General features: G+C 37.7%; 1 protein-coding gene across 1 annotated transcript in view; it reads left to right on the top strand.

The window, feature by feature from the left end:
• The window catches only part of LOC142873690 (uncharacterized), an 80468-nt gene that overhangs the window by 5101 nt on the left and 56122 nt on the right, over window positions 1–19245 (top strand). The window contains exons 2-3 of the mRNA XM_076007887.1: window positions 5268–5378; window positions 17175–17353. Of these exons, the coding sequence (XP_075864002.1) occupies window positions 5268–5378; window positions 17175–17353 (290 nt within the window). The remainder of the gene's footprint in view (window positions 1–5267; window positions 5379–17174; window positions 17354–19245) is intronic.

Below are 19245 nucleotides of genomic sequence, written 5' to 3'. Positions count from 1 at the left end.
GGGTTGAGGGACTTTAAAATTACACATATTTTCACCACTTCTGTGAATCTTATTCACACCACAAAACGTTATTCTGGCTGCACTAGAAAGGCTTAATTACACACTGAAGATAAAAAGATAAAGCGAGGAGACCTGTAGGTGGGATAGAAATGATGATCCGTAAGTATACAGAGACAGAGCTTTCTTGTAGCTTACATAACTAATTGCTCACACCCAGCTGGGATTTGCCTGAGCATTTCTTATGAAAGCCTAAATGCTTGTGAGATCTGTTGGCATAAACAAAAGAAACAGATGTTCCAACTTTGATACCAAGTAAACTTGAAAAGAAAACTATACATTTAGGGACAGGCAAACCATAGAGGAAATTATGGATAGGCCCATCTTTCTAGAAGCTCTAGAATTTAAAATGCCACTGTTATAGTACAATTTTAAAATGAATAGTGCAAGCCCCATTTTAAATTATAAGGTTTTCGGTTCTGCATTATATGTAAACATGTCTGAAAGTGTTTGGATGGAGTAACTCAGCATTTAACTTTTTATAATAAACACAGAACTATACAATCAAGCATCCTTTTAGAGGAAAAAGTACTTTTAGAAAATCACAGTTTCATTTTCCCACTATCTCATATCATACCTTTCTGTGCAATGTAAGCTGAACACTTCCATCTGCTCCCAAGACCAGCCTCAAATAGGGCAAACATCTGTGTGGTATATTGCAGGCTCACTTTGAAATATCTCCCTCTTTGAAGAAGTCCTAATGCCTCAAACTCCCACTATAATTAATAGATAAAGGGAAAATTTGTAAGTTGCACTGCAGAATAGAGGAACTAGTCTACACCCTCTATAATTAAAGTTAAAAGCAAGCAAATGAAATATACAGAAGGGTTACATTTTGGAAATAATTCCTCTACAAGCAAGAATCATTTTAGCTCTGGTAGCTTAATACAAAGATAAATTACACAAATTTTAAAATAAGCAAAGGTTTTGAATAGACATTTTCTCCAAAGAATATATACAAATAGCTAATAAACACATGAAAAAATGTTCAAAATCAGTAGCTATCAGGGAAATGCAAATCAAAGCCACAATGAGATACCACTTCATATCAACTAGGACAGCTATAATAGTAAAAAACACATAATAACAAATATTAGTAAGAATGTAGAGAAATTCAGAACACTCATACAATGCTGGTGGGAATGCGAAATTATGTAGCCACTTTGGAAAACATTCTAGCAGCTCCTCAAAAAGTTATACATAAAGTTACCATTTGATCCAGCAATTCCACTCCTAGGTATATACTTAAGAGAAATGAAAACATATGTCCACAAAAAAAAAATGCCAGCAGTATCTATAAAAATCAAAAAGTGGAAACAACCCAAATGCCCATCAACTGATGAATGAATAAATAAAATGTGCTATATCCTTATCATGGAATATAATTCATCAATTAAAATGAATAATAGTACAGGCTATAACATAGATGAATCTTGAAAATATGCTAGGTGAATGGAGCTTAACACAAAAGATCACCTATTATATGATTCCATTCATGTGAAATGTCCACAATAGGCAAGTCCATAGAGACAGAAAGCAGGTTAGTGCTTGCCAAGGGTTAAGGGTTTGATGGGAATAGGAAATATTGCTATTGGTTATGGAGCTTTTTTCTGCAATAAAAAAAGGTTCTAAAATTAGATTGTAGTGATAGTTATACAACTAACTCTGTGAATATGCTAAAAACCATTGGATTTTGTATTTTAAATGGATGAAGTATATGGTATATGAATTCTGTATATCTCAATAAAGGTATCTTTAAGATTTAATTTCATATTGAATCCTTTAAGAAAAAATTATTTAAAAGTACATTTTACTTAGAAGAGGAAACCAGCTATTAGGTGCATCCTTTAATTATAGTTGTTTATTTATTACTTTATCTGGTCAATCATTTAACATACACTGATTGGCACTAATGGCTCAAATATTTTCCTTCCACTTATATAATCCTTCTTCAAGTTTTTAGTTACCATTTACTTTCCCTTCTCCAGATTTAATCCCCTTTCCTCAGTCTTCATTCTGCTTGACTTTTTGAATGAAGTAGGATTTAAAATGTTATTGCTATGGCTACTTTGATGGCTTCACTATAGAACTGTTGACTATTCCCTCCATCTTTAAATTCTTTTCTTGTCTTCATTGATTTTATGCTTTTGCTTCTCTACTCTCTAGGTTCATCTGCTCCTTCTTTGTGTTCCCCTTTGTCTCTTCTTTTTCCCTTTTTCCCTGAAGATAATTATTTCTCAGGACTTTGCCTTCAATGTTCTGCATTTCTCTCCCCAAGTGTGTCCCTTTGGTTATGAACCCTCAATCTATTTCTCAGGCCCATTTTATCTCCTAGTTTTCAAACATATTTTTCTATCATCCCAATGAACACTTTCAATTTTCTCTTCCATGGGTATCTCAGTGTATCTCAAAACAAACACATATATTCAACTAATAATTTTAAATCCCCTATCATGTTTCAGAGATTAAACTGAGCATGGGAAATACCAAAATAAATAAGAAATTCTACTTGCCCATGAGGTGCTTACGATCCATTAAGGGTGATAGGTACACAAATGAGTGCAATAAATGTTTTAGGTCCTATAACAGAATTTTATACCTTCCACTTATTTCTAGTTCCCATTTCCAGAGTCATGCTGCAGGCCTATATTAATTCTGGTAATAATATCCTTGCTGATCTGCTTAACATAATCTCTCCCCATTCTAAAGTAATCTTCTTAAAAACCACTGTGTGTCTATTTTCTGCTCACAAACCTTTAATAGCTCTCCATTGTTGAAGGATCAAGTACAAATTCTGCATCCTCACCTTCAAGACGCTTTACACATTGACTATCTTTCTTATCTTACCCTGAACACCCACTGTGCCTGCCCACCTACCTCCCATCACACACACATAACCTCTGCTCCAGTTCATCTGAGTCACTAACTTTTTGGCATGTCTTAAAACACTCTGCACTTGTATCTTTGCTCAGAAAACATTTTTTTCTTGGCTTGTGGATTGTTTGAGATTATGCTAGCTTCGGTAACAAAACGACATTAATAGCGTAAGTCAAAGGAAGTCATTAGTCACTTAAGTTAATAGACCAGTGTGGATGTTCTTGGTTGGAGGGTGGTTTTACCCCACATAATGTTCCAGGATCCAGCTTTCTCTTTTCTTAAGAATCTGTTATCCCTTAGGGCCTTGAAGTCATCTGCATCTGGCAGGCTGATGAGAAAAGGGCATGAAGGGTGGCTGTTGGGATATTTTTATGGTCCAGGCCTAGATGTGGCACACATCACTTCTATTGACCCTCCAATGGCTAGAACTCATTCATATTGCATACCCAACTGCAGAGGCATATGAGAAAACCTGTCTTGTGAGCCCAGAAGGAAGAGAAACTGGGTTTGTGACCACCCAGCTGTCTTTGCCAACCTGCCCTCACATCACTTCCCACTATAGAGAATGCATTTTATTCATCAAGGTCATACCAATGCCACTTCCTCTGAAAAGCATTTCTTAGCCACTCCAAAAGGAAGTGAGAATTCCCTCTTTGGAAGTTTCACAGCACCTATGATCTTTGTTATTTATTTTATATTTGTCAATCACTGCATTACAAAGTTTCATTTCTTTTTGATTATGCATGTTTTCTCTTTCCCAATGGAATTCAAAGCTCCTTGAAGAAAGGAATTATGACATATAATTTTGGGGTCACTCATTCATTTATTCAATATGTATTTATTGGAAGACTGTTCTATGTAAGAGATAACATTTGATACCATAGGGAATACAAAAATTGATAAGAAATGGTCTCCGGCCCTATGTTGTGATTTTGGAATTTGATTGAAAACATTGCCATAAGCAAGTCCTTTGAGTCCTTTAAGACTGAGACTGGGAGCAGTGGCTCACGCCTGTACACTCTGGGAGGCTGAGGTGAGAGGATTGCCTCAGCTCAAGAGTTTGAAACCAGCCTGAACAAAAGTGAGACCCTGTCTATACCAAAAAGGAAAAGAAAAAAAAAGAAAGAAATTAAAAAATTTTTAAAATTTAAAAATTACAAAAAGGACTGTGGAGGAATGTATTCAAATGATCAACCATACTATGAGGCTTTAATTCATTACACGATAATTTCATATTTATGAATGGAAATATCAAATATTACTTTTTACTTACCTTCCTACTTGGATGGCATTGCTTATCCAAGCAGAAAAGACTTTCCCTCCAATTATAAACAGACTTAGACACACTGTAGTCATTACTATAAATATTCTAAGTCATGTTACCTCATCAATTGAGTCATTCCTTATGATTAAAATTATTTGAGAAGGTTTATGACATTCTAGAAAATAAAAGCCAGACTGATATTGCTGTATGATACTTTGCAAGTCCATGAACAGTATGCATGCATCCAACTCTGAGATCTAAGAAAGAGGAAATGGGCTTAAACTGAGGCAAAAAGAAAAAATAGACTGAAACTGCTGCGGGAATAAGTTTGGTCAAATACATGAGAGACCTTATTAAAAATGAATTAACCTCGAAATGGCTTATTATGTCCTTTCTACCCCTAGAGTATATTAGGTATGTTTCAGTAAGTGCAGATGCTAGAAAACCATGGGATAAAATAAATAACCTCTGGAAAAGTCCTTCCCATCTTCCAAAGCCTAAGTCCTTAGGCTTAGGCTATTTTTGGTTTCCTTTCTGAGATGGCTCAGAAAGGAGCCTTATACAATAAAAGTAAAAGCAGCTCTTGATTTCTTTTTTCTCTCCCTACTCCCAAGATCTGTTTTTGCCACAACTTCATAAGTATTTCAATTACTTGTTCCCTCAACAATCCTGCAGAGAAGCTCTGCCCCCACCCTTGCTTTTTATAGATGGAGATATTGAGGTTAAATGATTTTCTCAGGGTTACAAAGAAACCTAGCAGCAATGAGGGATGAGAACTAGCAGCCCAGCCTTCTGGTGGATGAATAGATTGAGTTTCTGAGCAGCTTTGCTATTATATTGCAAAGAGGCCACGCAGGCGCCTGACTGAATGCGCTAGGAAACCGCGTCTTGGTAATGAAAGGGAGGCTTGGAGGAGAGCATTTTCCTTCTTATTAATGACATCGGCAATTGTCAAAAAGTGGAGAGAAAGGCCCTTTAGAGAAAGGGCCTTTTCAAAAGAGGACAAACAACAGGGTACTCAGTTTGGGACCCTCCCTCAATGAGACCGTTGTTGTCTGTCTACTTGCAGACAGTGCGGCGGAGGAAGCCGGGCTCCAGATTGGAGACGTGGTGCTGGCTGTGAACGGCACCGAGGTCACCAGCGTGGAGCATGCAGAAGCCGTGCACCTCGCAAGGAAAGGTAGGTGGCCCGTTACAGAGGACAGAGTCAATGTGCAGGAGCAGAGGGCTGCAAGAGAGCTCAAATGTGAGGAGTGGGCACCTGAAGAAACGGTATAAACCCGCTTTACTCCCAAGGTACCCTTTAATGCATTCTCATCAACGTGATTTTTCATAGGAATTAAATCGCGTTTCTGTCCCACGTGCAGTAGGTGAGGTGAATTGACAGAAGAAATACAGTGGGGAAAAAATATGTTCAACGATCCAAAATATTTGATGTAAAAACTGTCAGAGAAAGCATCAGGAAAGAGTAAAAAAAGAAAGAAAACATATAGGAACAGTTAAGAAATACAGAGGATGCAATTAGAAGAGCCAAAATGATAATATTTCAATCAAGAGTAGCCAAAAGGAAAAAAAAAAAAACAAAAAAAACATAGGGGTGACATCTCTATTCATGGTCAACCACAAAAGTGAAACCAGAAAGTGGCAGTAAGCAAAACATACTCTATTTCTTACCAAAATATTTCCTTAAACTCCTTGCCCCAAAACGATATTCTCCTTAAAAGAATTTATTTGCTATTTCCCTACCTTCCCTCCCACCTTTCCTCCTTCCCACTTTTCTTCCTTCCTTCCTCCCTTCCTTTTTCCTTTTCTTCCTTTCTATCAGTTTTTAGAGTTAAGAGCCTTAGGGGTTTAATGTAAAAAAGAAAAAGGGAAAGAAATAAAGAAATCACAGATTTAAAGCTTCTATGGATTCTCCTAGAGCCATTTGAGGCCCGCCCTTAAAGCAAGCAATTCTGACACAGAGCCACCACAGCACAGCAATAAGATATGTCCCACACCCTTGGATCCCTTCACATTAAACTTTGTGGAAAGGCAATACCATCTTCCTCTCTGCAAAACAACTTACTTTTCTTGTCTCTATGTTGCAAACCCTTATCTCCCCACAGACCTAAGAATGTACGGCTGGTAAATGCCATGTTCCATAACGGGATTATTTGGTGTGGTGTCCCATTCCTAGCTTCCCAAAGGCTGCATGTGTACTTCAGTGCCTCTGAAGTACATTATCAGGCAATGAGATAGTAAAAATGTGTGCATTTGAGATAAACATGTGCCAAGTACTGAGTGTAACTGGCTGAGCAGTAAATATCACCTGCCCTTTCTCATGATGAAATCATGCTTAGGAGTTAGCAACAGCAATAGACTTTTCTAGCATAGACTCACTCAAGAAAATCACTAACAAATAATGTGCCCTCATAAATTATTGTGGATCTTCTTGAGGTAGAATTTAGCTTGGTATTTTGCAGATCTTCAGGACTTACACTAGGTACACCAGAAATCCAAGGACTCTGTTAGTACGTGCAACAACTACTTATAAGTCTTACATAAATATTTATCTTATGTGCAATATGCATGAGAAATTGAAATACTATGGTAATGATTATACTAATGAATTATTAGTATCCTCTACAATAAGGGAATTTTACCCCTTACTTCTAGACGTAACTACTGCTAGATTCTTTTTCACAGTTAATTAGTTTTCCAATTTTCTGAGTTAAATAAAACTTGTTTTTAGGAATGGTTCTACTCTTAGTACTACTTTTATTTTTCCCCAAGAAGCTTGTTCTTTATACTACTAAACCATTCAGCCTCACTATATCAGTTAATGGAAACAATCAACTCTAAAACTTACATGGAGGGGATTCTGATTTCTGACAATATGATGAACTGACATTGATACTTGGAGAAGAGCTAAGTTCAACACCCTAGCTTATGCTGCTCCTGAGAACTACTTGGTAGTGTGAGTTTATCTGCTGTTAGAAACTGGGCTCAACCACTCCCTGTTTCTACTTTCATTTCCCTCCTTAAGGAAAACCTTGATCCTATGTCTTTGCCAATCCTTCTCAGACAGAATATTGGAAATAACTCAAAAGCATTAAAGTGAATTTTAGACCTGAGATGCTATGGTAAGGACAGTAAGAGCCTTTTGGAGAAACAAAATTGTTTGGTACCTGTGCATGTTTGGAAAGGTGGGAAATACAGCTAATAGCAGAAGAGGGTTGACCATCTTGTGTAAGGAATAGGCTGAGGGACTATTTCTAATTGTTTTCCCTCCAGTATGAACCTGGGAGCCCAGTTCTCCACCTCATCACCACTGAAAACCAAAAAATGGCAGCACCTTTGATGCACTGTCAGTAGGCTAACATCAGAGTGAACCTTGAGCACAGCTGGGTTAGATAGTTGATCATTCCTTACTCACGTATAATCTCCTACACATTCCTAAGAATAAGTGACTATATTTAACAGCATAGCTTTTAATTAAAATTGAGAAAGAGTAGAGCCTATGGCAAGAGAACAGGGAGATTCCCTGAGATTCAGGGCCATCTGTTAAGGAAATGAATGAAGCAAATATGCCATGGTTAAGCCAAGTTAGCAGCCCAAGAGGCTCATTGCCCTGAGAAGTACCCTGTCACCACCACCATACTCATCATAGAGGGCACAAATGACGTTCTGGACTTTAAACTTCCTCCCAGTACCTATTTTCAGCCAAAGCATTTCATAATCCCAGAGCAATAAAATTTATCTAGTAAAAATAACAAGACATCTGAGAAACATCATTTCAATAAAAGAAATATACATAACAATCAATAATAAGCAATGCAAAATAAATTAATAGATCCAGGGGAATAAGGATTTAAAATAAGATTAATAAATATAAAAATAGCAAGGGAGGACATTTGTAGGGTATTGAATATGAAGCAAAAAAAAAGCAAATGAAAGAAGAAATGATTGTCAAACTAGGTATAAAAAAGACAATGTTGAAATAAAAAATGCAACAGGTGAGCTGAATAGCAGAAGAAATACAGAAGAAAAATATTTTTAATTATCTAACATATTTAGTCTAAAAACTCTCAAAGAAAGCATCAGGAAAGAATAAAAAAAAAGAAAAGAAAGGAAATATATAGGAACAGTTAAGAAATACAGAGGATATAATTAGAAGAGCTAACATGATAATATTTCAGTCAAGAGTGCCCAAAAGAAAAAATAAATAAGTACATAGAAGGAAAAATATTTTAAAGAAAAAAATAAGACTTTTTCAGAATTAAAGAAAGAAGAAAGAACTCAGAACTCATAGGTTGTCAAACAAATAGATGAGGGTGAAACCCCCATCTTGGTTTTGTGTAGTGAAATTTAAGAACATCAAAGATAAAAAGAATTTTTAAAAGTTTCAAGACAGAAAAATCACATTACCTCTAAAAAAAACTGAAATCCGATTGACATCGGACTTTTAACAGCAATACTGGACAAATTGGACACTAGGATGCTATAGAGTAGTATTTTCAAATCATTAAAAAATTATCATTATAACTTAAATGCAGTATCCAGCTAAACTATTACTTAAACGTAAGTTCACTGTATGGACATGAGTAAGCATTGATAGCTTTAGAAGAGATTGTCTGAAATACTCTTATATGAAACACTATAGAAAGAAGAAATGTAAATCCAAAATGATTTTATGGTAATCATCAAAATAAAGGTGAAGAAGTAATTTAACAAAGTTCCTATCATCCTAATAACCCCTCCCCAGAACAAACAGTTTTACCTAACTCAGAATTTACCAATCTTAAAAAGTAGTAGAACAACCAAATAAAAAATAAGTATCAATAGCGGATGATATCACCAGGACAGCAGAGTAGGAAGCCCTGGATCTTTTATCCCCTCACAAACACGTCAATGTAGCAACACTCCACAGACAAATTTCCTTTGTAAGAAATCCAGAAGCTAACAATGCCCCACCTCCCAGGTGAACACTAAACAAGACTTACTGGAGCCAGTAGAGAGATTTGGGACACTCCCTGCCCAGAATCCTTACAACCAGCACAGCACCATACAAATAAGAAGGGAACCCCTAGCTAACAGTCTCTCTAAAGGGAGGGGAGGAGTTGGTTTGCACATTCAGCACCCATGCTTTTCCAAGGGAGCTCCCCAGGGTCCTGGCTTCTGTCTTGCCAGTCATGGAGCTCTGATAGAGAACATAAGTGGCAGCTTGGACTGGTAAACACCATAGATCTTCTCCCGTTGCTCAGCATAGAGGAGGGAAAATGTTGATCTGTGTGTTCAGCGTCCCACCTTCTCTAGGACTGCCCCCCAAATTGGCAACTGTCTTGCCAGTCTTAGATGTCTAACAGGTCTGACACATCCACATCAGAAAAAAGAAGTTAAATTATCCCTGTTTGTAGACAATATGATCTTACATAAAGAAAACCCCAAGAATAACAAAACCAAACTGTTAGAACTAATACTTGAAGTCACTGAAATTGCAGGATACAAAATCAATATACAAAAATCAATAGTATTTGTATATACCAACAATAAACTATCTAAAAAGGAAATTAGGAAGACAATCCCATTTATAAGAGCACCAAAAAGAATAAAATACTTAGGCATAAATTTAACTATGGAAGTGAAAGACTTGAATACTGAAAACTACAAAACATTGATGAAAGAAATTAAGAAGACAGAAACAATGGAAAGACATCCTGTGTTCATGGACTAGAAAACTTAAGATTGTTAAAATATCCATATTACTCAAGGCAATCTACAAATTCAATGCAATCCCTATCAAAATCCTAATAGCAGTTTTTACAGAAATGGAAAAACAATACTAAAATTCATGTGAAACCACAAAAGACCATAAATAACCAAATCAATCTTGAAAAAGAAGAGCAAAGCTAGAGATATCACACTTCGTAATTTCAAAATAAAACTACAGTAATCAAAGCAGTATAGTACTAGCATAAAGACAGACAAATAGACCAATGGAACAGAGTAGACAGCCCATAAATGAATCAGTGCATATTTGGTCAACTGATCTTCAGCAAGGATTTCAAGAATGCACAAAGGGGAAAGGATAGTATCTTCAAAAGATGGTGTTGAAAAGACTGGATACCTACGTGCAAAAGAATGCAATTGGGTGCTTATTTTACACCATACACAAAAATCAACTTAAAATGGATTAAGGACTTAAATGTAAGACCTTAAATCATAAAACATAGGGGAAATTTTCATGATATTCATCTTAGAAATGATTTTTTGAATATGACTCCAAAAGCACAGGCAACAAAACTAACAAAAAAAAAGACAAGTGGGACTACATCAAACTAAGAAAATTTCTAATATGGGGTTAATCTCCAAAACAGATAAGGAAGTCTATAACTCAATAGCAAACAAACAAACAAACAAACAAACAAAAAAAAAACTAATAGCTCAATTTTAAAATGGAAATTTCTCCGAAGAAGACATACAAATGGGCTACAGGTATATTTTTAAATGTTCACTGTCACTAGTTATTGCAGAAGTGCAAATCAAAACCATAAGAAGATAACAGCTCACATCTTTCAAGATGATCATTGTCCAAAAAACAATAGAAAAACAGGTGTTAGTGAGGATGTGGAGAAATTGGAATCCTTGCATACTGTTGGTGGTAATGCAAAATGTTGCAGTCAGTGTGAAAATAGTATAAAAAGTACTCAAAAAATTAAAAAGAGCCAGACTGAGCAATGTAGTGAGACCCCATCTCTACAAAAAAAAAAAAAGGTGTATGCCTGTAGTCCTCACTACTCAGGAGGCTGAGGCAGAAAGATCGCTTGAGCCCAGTAGTTCAAGGTTGTAGTGAGCTATGATGCCACCACTGCACTGTAGCCTGAGCAACAGAGCAAGACCCTGTCTCAAAAAAGAAAAAGTTAAAGAGAGAACTATCATATGATTCAGCATTCTTGCTTCTAGCGATATATCCAAAGGACATAAAAGCACTATTTTGAGGAGACATCTGCATTCCTCCCATGTTTCTTGCAGCACTACTCACCATAGCCAAGAGGTGGAAGCAACTGAAATATCCACCAATAAGTGAATACAGACAAAGTGGCATATATGTACAATTGAATACTATTCAGCCTTACAAAAGAAGGAAATTCTGCAAGATGTGACACCAAGGATGAGCCTTGAGGACATTACGCTAAGTGAAATAAGCCAGTCACAAAAGGACGAATATTGCATGATTCCACTTATGTGAGGTATATTAAATAGCCAAAATCATAGAAGCAGGCCGGGCACGGTGGCTCACGCCTATAATCCTAGCACTCTGGGAGGCCGAGGCGGGAGGATCGCTCGAGGTCAGGAGTTTGATACCAGCCTGAGCAAGAGCGAGACCCCTCTCTACCAAAAATACAAAGAAATTAATTGGCCAACTAAAAATATACAGAAAAAATTAGCCAGGCATGGTGGCACATGCCTGTAGTCCCAGCTACTTGGGAGGCTGAGGCAGAAGAATTGCTTGAGCCTGGGAGTTTGAGATTGCTGTGAGCTAGGCTGACACCATGGCACTAGCCAGGGCAACAGAGTGAGACTCTGCCTAAAAAAAAAAAAAAAAATCATAGAAGGAAAGAACAGATTGGTGGTTTCCAGGGGCTGAGGGAAGGTAGAAAGGAAGATTTGCTAACAAATTAGTATAAAATTTCAGTTATGCAAATGAAAAAGCTCTAGAGATCTACTCTACAACATAGTACCTATAGTCAACAATAGTGTACTATACAATTAAAAATCTGCTAACAAGGTAGATATCATGTTAAATGTTGCTACCACAATAAAATAAAATTTTTAAAAGAAGTATCAATATATAAAACTTGAAAACGATATCAGAAAATTTGAACTTGGGCAATTTATTTAGAGAGAATAAATAAATTTTATATCCCACAAAGCATATATATATTCTTTTCCAAGTATAATGGATCATTCACAAAAGTTGACAATATATCAGGTCATGAAGACTCAATAAATTTCAAAACCTCAATATCGTACAGATATCTACAGATATTACGTTCTTTGTCCATAATGCAATTAAACTAAAATTAAATATTAAAAGAATAACTTTAAAAAAAATGTTCTGTGGCTAAAAAACCTTGAAACTGCTACTGAGTAATTATTATACTATTTAGACTGGAGTAACAATGAAAATAATACATATGAAATTTGCAGAACACAACTCAATAGTATTTAGAGGAAATATATAATTTAAATACATGTATTAAAAGCAAGAAAAATTTAAATTGAGTAAAATTTTGACTCAATAAATTAACAAAAAGGCACAGAGTAAATCCAAAGAAACCAAAAGGAAACAAAGAATAAAGTTCAGGCCAGGTGTGGTGGCTCACGCCTGTAATCCTAGCGCTCTGAGAGGCCAACGCAGGAGAATCACTTGATTTCAGGAGTTCAAGACCAACAACATAGCAAGACCTAATCTCTATAAAAAATAGAAAAAATTAGCCAGGCGTGGTGGCCTGTAGTCCCACCTACTTGGGAAACTGAGGCAGGCAGATCACTTGAGCCCAGGAGTTTGAGGTTGCAGTGAGCTATGATGACACCACTGTACTCTAGCAAGGGTGATAGAGTGAGACTCTGTCTCAAAACAACAACAACAAGGAATAAAGTTCAGAGTATAAATAGAGAATTAAAAGAAAAATACAGAATATTAACAAAATTATGATCTGGTTCTTTCAAAAGATTTACAATATAGACAGCATTGATAAAAGGAAAAGAAATGTAAATAAACAAAATAGAGAATGAAAAAGGAAAATAAAAAGGGAAAAACTATACAGGGTTTTAGAAACAAATACTACTTTGAACAACTATATAACAATAAACTTGAAAACTAGATAAATAAAAACATTTTCTAGAAGCATTTAGAGTGCCTAAATTAGTGCAAGAATATATAGAAAATCCATATAGACTACAATAACTAAAGATATTGATAGAGAAAACAAAGAGACCATGTTACCTCTCTCCCATTTCCATCCACACCCTCTCTCCCATCCAAAAGCCATTTTTATAAATGAGATGTATCCAATTTTCAACTGAACAGAAAGAGGAAGGGGAGAAATAATAGGAATAATTAAATTTTTATGTAGTGCTTTCTTTACACATTTGATTTTGTTAGCAATCCTATAAATTGGTCAGGGTATTTTCTGGAATAGGTAGAATTTGAAACAAGCGTTTGGGGGTTCTTTTTAGGATAGGAAGTCATCAACTTGTCTGATGAAAGTAATAATCAAGATACAACAGATCAAGTCTTTTGTTACATTCATGTGTCCCCCAGAAGTCTCGAAAGATATATTTAAGAAGCATTTATTAATAGCTTGTTTAAAACCTAAAGGTTTTCACTTGCCTCTTATTTCTGCTTGCATAAACTTCCTAAAATTCTAACTGATAGATTTCTGACCACTATATATTTTCATACAGACTCGTTCCTGTGTATTTTAAACTTTGGTAAAATCCTATTATACTACTGGCTGCTACTTTACTGGTTTAGATTTATGAACAGCAAATCACTTTTCCCAGAACATTGCATCCTTAATCCAGCTGTATGTCAAGCTAGCCTGGAAACTCTTTTAAATGCAGAATTCCTGGTGGTGGCTACACATTTGTAATTTTAATCAACTCTCCCTGGCGATTCTTTCTCACACAGCCCAGCATCAGTGCACAGCCCGGCATCTTAGAGGAATGGCCAAAAGGTTAAAGCTATAAGATTAGAAATCTGTTTTGTTAGCCTGCAAGGCAAGAGTTATCTCCTCAGCCTAGCATTAGAAAGGGGGTTCAGTGTCTGTTACAAAGTCTAATTTTATAATTATAAATACTGTTCAATAATGCTAATCACACACAAACACACCTGTCAAAGTTACCTGTATTTCGTTGATGGGAAAACCCAAACTGGAGACTTGAAAAAGCATTCAGTGTCACATTGTGAATGACACGTTCTCGGTGTGGATTTTTATTTTAATTAGGTTTCTGGTTTTGGCTTTCATAGGGCTGGTTATTTGCAGACTCAAATGGAAGATTTAATCACCAATAAGAAAGTAAAGGAAAACAGTGAAGTTTAATCAACCTGGAAGTCCTTTGCTTCCATCAGGGCTTCTTTGTTTCACTTAAGTTCAGGCTTTACTAAAATCAAACACAGAAGGACCTCCAGAGTGCGAGTCCTCCAGTACTGAACACAGTGCAAGCCCTCGGGACAGGACACGTCTTGCACATTTCTCATCTGCGCCTGCAAGGGTGGTGGAGTTTGTCTGACAGCAGAGGTGCGACTCTGACACAGTTTAAGATTGGTGGCATAATCAGAAGACCGTGATCCAAGGAGAAAGTGTGAATTAGAAAAAGAAATCATTTTTCTCTTTCCTGTAGCTGTAAATAATCTCACCGGTGCAACTCCTTCCTTCCAGAACTCTAGCCCAAAGTGCTAGGGAAGAAGAGTTGGCTGGATCATTTTTATTTTTTAAGGATATCATCACCAAAAAACCTGGATTTACTAAAGACATTGGTTTTCAGACTCCTTCATCTCATGAAACTAATTGTTCCCTTGACTCTTTCATCTCAGGCTATAGATATCACCTCCCCACATCCTTCCTCCCTCCTGCTCCCAAAGAGCAAGCAAGATTTTGGAGAAATCTAGCAGAGGAAGGCAATGGTTATGTGTTTCCTTTCTCCAGGGTGGGGAGATACTTAGAGAGAAAAGTAAGTGGAGGTGGGGGAAAACCTTATAATTTTGTTGCCGAGAAATATGGGGGCTCAAAATGAAAGCAGATGGAAAACTAAACTGTGGTTAAGGAAAGGAAGAAATGCGGTCGGTGGCAAATACTGGGCCAATGGGCAGAGCCTCTCAGAAACAGTGGGGACTTGGGACTCAAATAGTGGTCTAACATCACCTGAGAGCTTGTTACCAATACAGACTCTCAGGCCTCGTGCCAGTCCTACATGGATGAGGACATGCAATTCAACAAATCCTTCAGGTAACTGGCATTTACCTTTAGTTTGAAAAGCCTTAAACGAAGACACTCGGGCTCTCAGTAAGTTAAGAAATAAATAGTAACAAAACCAGGAGGTTTTAAGTGTGGCCACTTGACAATTTACTTCTTTTAACACACACACACAAAAATTACAATGACTATACAATAACCTCGTTTGAAGATAACATCAAAAGTTTAAAGTCTCAAATCAGGCTCCTCTGTGAAGATCAGGCCCAAGTCCTCCGGGCCCCTGGTAACAAGTATAAAACCACCATCTCCCGACAGCTGTTTGGAACTCAGTAATTCCTTGTGCATCAGGATCATGTCCTAACTCTGAATGTGAAAAACTTTCCTCTAATATGATGACACTGTGCTGCAGCAGGGCCATCTGTATCCCTGCCCCAGAGAGAATTTTTCGTGGTACACCAAGTTATGTTTATAGCCAGGCTGAAACACAAGCTTAGCCTAATCAGTATCAGAGAAACCCACATGCAGTCTGTGTTAGCAAGAGGAAAATGACCTCCAGGGGCATCCCACTGCAGCAGCGCATAAATAAATTGGCAGATGTGTCAACTATGCATATTAGTCCAGGAGTGCAGTTCTTCGGGGACTGAAGTCCAAAGACAAAGACATTTGTGGGTTGCCGGTCAATCTGGAGCATTTCTTCTCATTTTTCTGGATGTGTTTTTGACAGGAGCTTAAGGGCAGTCCAATAAATTAAAATGTATTTACATGGCAATGAAGAATTATCTTGACACACAGAGAGTTATTTAATTACCAAGGTGCTTTGCGTGCTGCTAAAGTTAAGACTGTGTCAGCCTTTCCGGGACAAATCTTTATTTTCAGGGCCATGTGGCTCAGCCAGGAATGATCCCCTGGGTTGGAGCTTGTCATTTATAGAAGAGGAGTCTCCTCGCTGACCCCCATTTCCATAGACAGCTCTAAACAGATCGGTAATCTCAATGTCAGACGTCCCTGATGAAGTCAGTGCAGCCAAGGCCAACTGTCCCCCTTCAGGGACGTGGCCCCCCTCTCAGAGGAATTGTAAATGAAGTCATACCCCATTTGCAGTCTTCAAAGCATGTCAGGGTTGCTGTCTGTCTGAGTGACATTCAGAGAATTTTCTCGAGGCATCAGGAAGCAGGCAGATGATAAAAGTCAGTGTCCGTGTGGGCAATATCAAAGCTCAGTGGGGAAACAGCGACCTCACATTAACAGGGACAGGGACAGTTTCCCCCACACTATGCCCCATACCAATACTATGGGAAAGAGGGTGCCACTACGGTGTAGGCACCAAAGAAGGCTTGCTAAGAAAGATAGGAATCTGGGCACTCAGGGTGAAACCCTCAGCAGTACATTGGATAGGCAGGAAAAAGGAGAAAAAAAATGTGTGCCTTAACCCTCCTAGAACTTCTATCTCCTTACAAGTTCAAGGGTTTATAACTGATTGATTTTGATCAGAGACAATATAAGCATTGACTTAGATCCTCCTTTTGGTTAATTAGGTCAAAATGCTAATTATCTGAAATAAAAGTGAAGTAGAAAAGCCAAGCATCACTCATCCTCCTCCTTCTTAGGAAATAAATCAAGATATGTGTAAAGAGTTAGCTTGATATTACTACAAACAGTGAAAATCAACAGACTTGAGGAGCCCATGATCAGAGCCACTATGGCTGGGTGGTTGAATGGGCAGAGTTCTGCACTGAAAGTCAGAAAACCTGGGTCCCCATATGACTTAGCCCCTTATGAGTTATGGGTCCCTCAGGGAAGTCAATTCACCTCTCCAGTTTTCATTTCCCTCATAGACATGAGGGTTTGAATTACTAGGGAACTCTCTGGTTCAATCCCATTGTAGGATTCTATTTCATTTCATTTCTGAAAACTATGGCTCCTTCTTCATCCATTCCTTCTGAATAGTAATAGGCCTTCCAGTTGATTATAGGATTTTCAGCCTCTCAACTATCCCAAATTCATGCCTCTAGGTCCAGACATCTTGACTTTGGTGGTGGGATCTGACATCAGCCGCTGCCCCAACACCCCTTGGCCCACCTGCCGCGGCTACCTGCATAAGAGGACTCACTCCGGGTTCGTGAAGGGTTGGAGGAAGAGGTGGTTTGTGCTGAAGCATGATGGCTGCCTCCAGTATTACAAACATAAAAAGGTAAACTGAGGGAGGGGGTAAAGGCTGGCACGGGTAAGGAACCTTGGAAAGTGACACGGACCATTTTGTGACCAAAATAGTGTCTCATAAGATACTGTGTTCTAAGATTCAGAAAACGGTGTTCTATCTTGTGGACTTCTGGGGAACTTTTTCTTCTTTGGAAGTTCAGAGAATTATAAGCTATTTCTATGCTGATGCATAAATCAAGGCTGGCATAAGTTTCTATCTTATTTATTCCTATTTTCAGATCCTCTGTGAAAACTTGCTTATCAAAGCCAAAAAAGAATAAGAACCAAACTGTATACCTAACAGGGCAGGGCAGAGCAGAACTCCCCAAGACAGCAGTGCCTGCCTCTGTTCTCTAAGTGGCAGAGCTTGGGTGTTGTTAAAACCTTAGAAGCAGAGTCCCAGAGAAGTGGCCTGGAATAACTTGTTTCATTTCCCAGATTTCACGAGAGCAGTGATTTCTAACTATAAGTAAAGGCTGGGATCTTTGGGGGAATGTTCTCAAAACATGCAGACTCAGTCTTCCTCCCAGATGTTTCTAATTCTGCAAGTCTGGGAGGGAGGGCTGGGCTAGTCCTGTGCGTTTGGAGAAAGCTCTCCAGGTGAATCAGATGCAAACATCGTAAAAAACGGATTTCACGTAGAAATCCCAATTTCCAACTTTTCTTGAAAAATCCCCTGGCACTCGTTGCTGGGAGCTGAATAGGCTCCTCTTCTAGTTAGTGTATAAACTCTCTCACCTAACAACTGTGGACCGGATCTGCAACCCACCTTTCACAAGTGTTCAAAGCAGGAGTTTGGATTGTTTACCTCATTCATGACACAATCTTATTTTTTCTGCTTTTTTTTTACATTGCTTTGGTTTCTTAATTTAATTTTAAGCTGTAGATAGCTATATAGATATATAAATAAACACATACAAACACACATGTATACACATATATACCTGTATATAAACAACCTTAATTCCTTTCTGGAGCAAGGGAAGAAACATATCAATAAAGAAATCAGTACATTAAAAATAAGGAATAATTTTGCATGCTGAATTATTATGAAGACTTTGTTTTCCTAGATGATGAGTCACTTATTTGTGATATAGGCCAGGAAGTGCTCCACCTTTCATGGCAATATGAGCCATACAGCTACTTTGAAAAACTTTGTTTGTCTCCCTCCAGTGCAGGAAAATAGGATTCTCTCTAATCAGGCTGAGAAAGGATAGTCTGTCCTTGCTTTCTGTGTTCTGAGTTTGAAAGTGGAACAGGCCTGAAGTTTTCAGGCTGGATATGCCTCAGAAGCCCCTGAGGAGTTTTCTAAAGTACACATGCAAACCGTCTGCTTCTCCCTAACCTCTTGAATCTCTAAGAGTGGGGTCCTGGAAATGATATGCTTTTTTTTTTCAAGCTTTCAAGGTAATTCTGATTTGTAACCTGAGTGAGTACCATACCAAAGTTTATTCTCATCTAGAGTCAAAAGGCAAAACTGAAAACAACTACTGTAAGCTTGCCAATTGGTCTTTCTTGGGATGGGTTTTTCTTTATCCTCAGATCGTCATTCCTACCTTTTAGTGATCATTTTTGTTTCCTCTTGTGAAACAGTGACAATACTAGATACATGCCCTTCCTCAGCAAGATAGATATATGAGGTGACTTTATGTCAGGCAGCTCATGTTTTAAGATTCCTGGTTCTTGAGATTCAGAATCGTTCCTGGAGCCAGTATTTAAGTCTGGATTTGCCAGGTGGCAGTCATGAGACTGGTGCTGCCAGCAGATGTTATGTTTGGCTTACATAGTGTTTTTATAAATTTTTAAATTAAATGCATTCAGGTGAAGCATGTGCTGTCCAATTTGTCATAATCCTTGCTAGTCTTCATTTCCTTATACTGAGCC

This window comes from Microcebus murinus, chromosome 11, assembly GCF_040939455.1.
Source record: "Microcebus murinus isolate Inina chromosome 11, M.murinus_Inina_mat1.0, whole genome shotgun sequence".
Classification (NCBI taxonomy): Eukaryota; Metazoa; Chordata; class Mammalia; order Primates; family Cheirogaleidae; genus Microcebus; species Microcebus murinus.
The sequence above is the reverse complement of the archived record's forward strand: the minus strand, read 5'-3'. Positions and strand labels throughout refer to the sequence as shown.